Below are 6,000 nucleotides of genomic sequence, written 5' to 3'. Positions count from 1 at the left end.
CATCCCCCTCCTCTCCCCTGTAACTATTCCCCAGGTCCTTGCTGTAAATGAGAATGTGTTCTCAGTCCACTTACCTGGTAAAATAAGGGTTAAAAAATAAAACTAAAAAAATGACCAATTAATAGATTATATATAAACTATTATGGTGGAAAAATGCTTCATAAAAACGGTTTAGATCCCGGAAATGAATGTGCAACTACCAGAATGTAATGGGGAAAACTACATGTACAGTAGTCACATGCTCGCCCTCGCCTGGGCATGTCTGGAACTATTCCGTCGTGAAATCATAAGATTAACTCGCTCTCACTCAACCACACTTCTCTCTCTCTCTCTCGCTCTTTTTCTGGCGCACAGCGTGCGGGGCTTATGTGTCTAGTACTGTACGGCGTGGCCCGGGCCGAGGGAGCTCTACCGTGAGTGACGTCACCTCTCCCATGGCGTCACATTGACGTAGCGCATACCAGGCGCTCTTTGAGGAGGCAGACTCACATAAATGCTCTATTAGACTTTCTCCCTCAGACCGCGCACATAAACAATCCCGCACTACCACTTTACATCTGCGCGCATCATCACTGGCACATACACAGGATCAATCGGAAACACACTTTTAAAACACACATCGGACTATATTCTAGCCTACTTTACTTTAGAAGAATTAAAAAAAGAAAAAAAAGAAGACCTTGTTTTTTCTATCGCTTCATCCTCAACGAGTTCTGCAAATATACGTCTTACTTTTCAGCAGCTTTGGCCATTTTTGTAATTATTCTGGATCTATACAGGAGACTTTATGTTAGGGTTAATAACACATGTAAAGACGGAACCGCTACAGCAAACAAGTAAGTTACTGTCTTTACTTCTGGGAATTAATGACTTTCTCTCATATTCTAAAGACCACTTAATTCATTATTACATTAGGCTGCTAGACTATTGGTCTCAGAGAGAAACATAATTAGTTGTAGGCTATGTTTGGTCAGAGACCAACCCGTTTGTAATATTGTTAAAACACTAGCGCTGTCTTTAACTTTCGCGTGCATGATGACCTGTTGATTTGGCAAACTCGTGCGCTCGGGAACCTCGGTGTGTGTTTGGTGTCACCGAGGGCAGATGGAACCGAATTTGAATTTAATTTGCTGAAGGAAGGTATCATATTCTTTGTGGTTGTCATGGAAATGGATGCCTCTCAGTCAGACAATGAAGTGGGAGACATAGGCAGTATTAGGCACTAATGGAGCTGAGTGAAGAACACAGACAGTCAGATAGGCTGAGAGTAGAGGAGAGCTGACATCAAGGCTCTTATTATCTCCACTGCTATAAAGGACATGATTATGTATTAATTCAGCTTTATGTGGACATCATGTTTGATGCCTTTGCAATAGTTCTAAAACAAAACACATAGTTTGCTGTACGTGTGTGAGTGAGTGTGTCTGACTAATAACTCGCCGTTTATCCCCGGCTATACGGGCATAGTTGAATTGGTAAAACCGTGAGATCTTGTTGGTCTGTGTGCTGGGTGAATATTAGCCCTGGGCCTATGGTACAGAAATCTTGCGTATGAGAGTTTTTTCATGGGACGATTTTATATAATTGAAATAAATCTGACTGACTGGCAAGTTGCAGAAGAACATGCAGGCAGCCTTAGTTAATTTCAAATGATTTATGCTGACATAATTTATCCAAACAGGCAAGTTTCTCCTAGTTTAGAACAAACAGTGTGATTATATGCCTACAAAATAAAAAATATTGTTTTATAAACACTAGTACATGGAGCCAGAGCTGTCACCCAGCCGGTGACCAACCGTAAATGTCCTCTGTCACACTGTCTGTCTGTCGTTTGTCTGTCTGTCTGTCTGTCTGTCTGCCTGTGTGTAGCATGTGGCTTTTCTGAATTAGACAGGCCTATTATTGCTCACATTATAGCTCACATGATTAGGGGAAACAAATTTTGACATTAACGATGTCAATGTTTGATCTATAGCCTTGCCTCTTTCTGAAGTTGAAGTTACTTCAATCGAACGTGGATCTGACCTAAACGTCATCCTGGAGCAAGGAGCTACATGACTCGAACTGAGGCTTAAGGTTGGGCTGACCACCCAGTATGGTATCATAGACTAGACATAACATAGTAAATGTAAATCCAGGACACTCAAATTAGTATGATATGTTATGTTTGGTATGTTTACCTAAGACCATTGGTTACTTAAGGCAAAAACGAAAGGTGGTCGGGGTGGATGGGTGGGCATATAATGCAAATGTTTAGCAACCCAAAGGTTGCGTGTTCCAATCTCATCATGGACAACTTTAGTATTTTAGCTAATTAGCAACTTTGCAACTACTTAATACTTTTTAGCTACTTTGCAACTACTTAGCATGTTAGCTAACTCTTCCCCTAACCCTAAACCTAACCTTAACCCTTTAGCTAACCCTTCCCCTAACCTTAACCCTTTAGCCTAACTCCTAATATTAACCTTAACCCCTAACCCTAACCCCTAGCCTAGCTAACGTTAGCCATCTAGCTAACGTTAGCAAGCAACCTAGCCACCTAGCTAACTTTAGACACAACACATTGAATTCGTAACATATCATACATTTGGCAAAATCCTAACATATTGTATGTTTTGCAAATTCGTAACATATCATATGAATAGTAATTCATAACATATCATAAGAAATGGATGCTGGACATCCAGAAATTAAGACATACCATATGCAACATTTACTACAGAATAACACTACATGCTCGGAGACCAGGTTGGACCACCAGACCAATAGCCTACTTTTTTTTTTTACATTTAGGAATCAGTCAGATTCTCAAATATATTGGCCAAGTTAAATTAAACTTTGAGATCTCCTAATCACACAGCAGTCTCTGGTCCATATAATTTATTTGAAGGCCAGAAGTTGTATCTTTCACTATGAGATGTGTGGTATGAGTTTCTCTCAGGCGGTTAAAATTGGTTTTGGATGTGTAGACAGAAACACACACACACACACACACACACACACACACACACACACACACACACACACACACACACACAGTCTCCTCTCTTTGACAGCCTCGCTCCTCAGGGCTAATTTACTGTACTTGTATATTTCTCCAGACCGCCTTTATCTCTTCTCTTTTCTCTCTCTGTTTGCTGGAAGCCTCGCGCTGACTGGCTTATTGGCGTGGGGGGGCTAAACCGGCGCTTCGGGGCGCGTGCTTCACTGCTCTTTCGCGGTTCTCTAGGTTACCGGGGCGCAAGGCCCAACACCCACCGGCCGGCTCGAGAGAGAAACAGAGAGAGAGAGGAGACCCTTCTGCCCTGTGTTCACATTATGGACACACACAGACCAGTGCAATTGTAGCTTTTTTCGTGGCCCTTTTGTCTACATATAGGCTACTTTAAAAAGCGTAAAATGCATATAGACTTTTTGCTCTTAAAAGCGTTACAGGCTATTTACTTTATGTCGGTCTGACACCGATTCAATATGATATATTACTACAGCACACTGAATTAGAAACAAATAACATGGAATGTAATTGAAAACAATGACCACCACGTCTATGAAGTATAAACAATTGAGGAAGAATATTACATTTCCTTTGCTGATTAGCCAAGCATTCTGTTGTGGTAGAGATTGAGAGATTGAGAGATTGAGAGAAGCGACTGTCTGTATCCTGGTGAGGTTCATGTTATTATTAAGGCTATAGGTCTAACTCATTCTCCAGACATTGAGTGGCATACAAACATGTCAGACAAAGCAACAACAAAAAACGTGTTAGATCCCTAGGTTATAGTTTTAGATTTAGTCAGCCCGCAAGCCTGTTGGAAAAGTTAGAATGTTAAGAACCTATCCAAACTGGGGATTCGGAGTTCAACTGTACAGTGATCTCAAAACAGACTGTATGGCTCCCGGCCGGGACGGTTCAGAGAATGAGTCCGGAGAGGAAGGGCTGGTCCCTGGTTTGGTGGAGAGAATTAGTCCGGGTATGGTTCAGTGTTTGTAGGTGAGTGCTGCAGAGAGGGGGCGCTAGGCGCTTTGAAATATCTTGTCTGCGGTGCGCTGTGCTCTGGCTGGCAGCAAGACGCACTGGGAGCGGAGAGGTTTCGGTTCTGAGATTCATAACTTACTCAGGTGGATATTGTAACCTATTTTCTCTTTCCAATAACGAACCCTATTGAACCCTGAGACCTCTAGTGCATGAGCCTCAGACTAGCGCGGGAAAGAACCACCGGCAATTTTAACAAAATGATAGCCATGCTCTTTTGAAGACAGTTGTTTTATTAATTGCAAATAACTGGTTTCATTTCATATTATTGTTTGTTTTAAAAAGGGTTCATATGATAATTTAATAGATTCATAGGATATTTCACGATATAGATAATAGTTAGATTGATTTATTATTTTTATCCTGCTCGCAGGTGAAGTGATTGTAGTTTTTCTTTTGGTCTATAAATTCTCATCAATCTTCAATATTTTACTTTTATAAGAGTTGAAATTGGAATTCAAAATTATTTCACTATTACTGAGTTGTAGGCTAAATTATATAGAGAGATTGTAGACAATATCTGTTCACATCTGTATTTTGTGAATCATTCATAAAATGTGTGCTATGGGATGTTTGCCGATTTTTTTATTGATCAATAGTTGTATAAATGTTCTTATAATTATTCCTATTACTCCATGCTTCTGTCGCATGTCTGTGGGTCTCTCTTTCTAGGTCTGACCTTTCATTCTGTATCACACCTCGACGCCTGCTGGTTTTCGCTCTCATCACTGAGAATACATTTTATTCTGTTGATGTTTTAATTTCTGTGCGTTTTGTTCCATCAAGGTAATCATTTGCAGGCTATAGTCTGTGCGACTATATTCCGCTCTTTGTGATTGTATTGCATTTGTGCAGTAAGCTATGTCATGCGTGTCGGTGTGGTTTGGGAGTTCCCATGTCTCTGGTTGTGACCCCGTGTTTCTTTCCTCCAGACCCGGGTTCGGAAGAGCGCGCCCAGCCGAGCTCAGAGCCCCGGCTACCCGACAGTCCCTTCGAGTCCTCCCCGCTCCCGGTCCCCCACCACAGCCGCACCAGTCCCCAGCCCCCCACACAGAGCACCATTCAGCGCGAGGCTTTCACACCAGGTACTGAAAAACATGGGGAATAGGCCGGGGGCGTCGTTTGCACCTGTCCTGAGTTGGTGCTTTTAAAACCTCTTCCAAATGCGCGTGTAGTTTCCAAACTATTAGTCTGCTCACTCTAGGCCTATAGGGTTTATTTTATTAAAAACAATATTAGGCCTATATATATAGTTATGTTTATATAACAAACCATATAGCTTAGACCAACAGCATATTTTATTATTTTAATTTAACCGATATTGAATGGTCTAAATGGTAATTTAATATATTCCAAGTCAGTTCTGATTTATAATTCTAAGCGTGTTGTGTCAGTGAGTGCGCGCGAGTTGACATTTCCATCTGGAGATATGGGGACTGAAATAGTATTCTGAAACTAGACACACCGACTTCAAAAGCAGGACCAAAAAATCGAATTAGTCAAATCTGTAGATATCGATCTGCTTAATGAACTTAATGAGGTTAAACGTCTTAAACCTTCGAGGCCAAAATAAAGTAGCCTAATTTAAAAGCACATGGGCCTATTATCTCCTGATAGATGAAGGTGATAAAGGTAGGCTGTCGCGCCCATATAGGGACACATGGGGGCCTCGAGCCTGCGGTGAGACGCGACCACAGCCTCGAAGACAAAAACCCGTTCTGTGTTTCTGCACCATACCTGTATTTAGATCAAGTTTACGTACTGGTACATTTCATGACTGTGAACATGTGCGCGTTAATACCCGTCCAAAAGCCAACACACAAAATAAGATTTAGATCGAATGACTCAAATCGCTGTCTGCTGTCGATCTGTTTCAATCTGCGTACGTGCGTGTGTGTGCGTGTGTTTTGACTGTAGTTTTTAGAAAGAATTATCAAATTTGCGCATATGTGTGTCCATTAAAAGCA

The 6,000-nt window shown here is 41.4% G+C and overlaps 1 protein-coding gene across 1 annotated transcript in view; it reads left to right on the top strand.

Moving 5' to 3' along the window:
- The first annotated feature begins 295 nt into the window (after nt 1-295).
- The window catches only part of nr4a3 (nuclear receptor subfamily 4, group A, member 3), a 28,585-nt gene continuing 22,880 nt past the window's right edge, over nt 296-6,000 (top strand). The window contains 2 exon segments of the mRNA XM_045206990.1: nt 296-836; nt 4,966-5,118. Of these exon segments, the coding sequence (XP_045062925.1) occupies nt 788-836; nt 4,966-5,118 (202 nt within the window). The 5' untranslated portion in view covers nt 296-787.

The sequence above is a fragment of the Coregonus clupeaformis genome, chromosome 24 (genome assembly GCF_020615455.1).
Source record: "Coregonus clupeaformis isolate EN_2021a chromosome 24, ASM2061545v1, whole genome shotgun sequence".
In the NCBI taxonomy this organism is placed as follows: Eukaryota; Metazoa; Chordata; class Actinopteri; order Salmoniformes; family Salmonidae; genus Coregonus; species Coregonus clupeaformis.
Note: the sequence above shows the minus strand (reverse complement) of the source record. Positions and strands in the feature narration are given on the sequence as shown.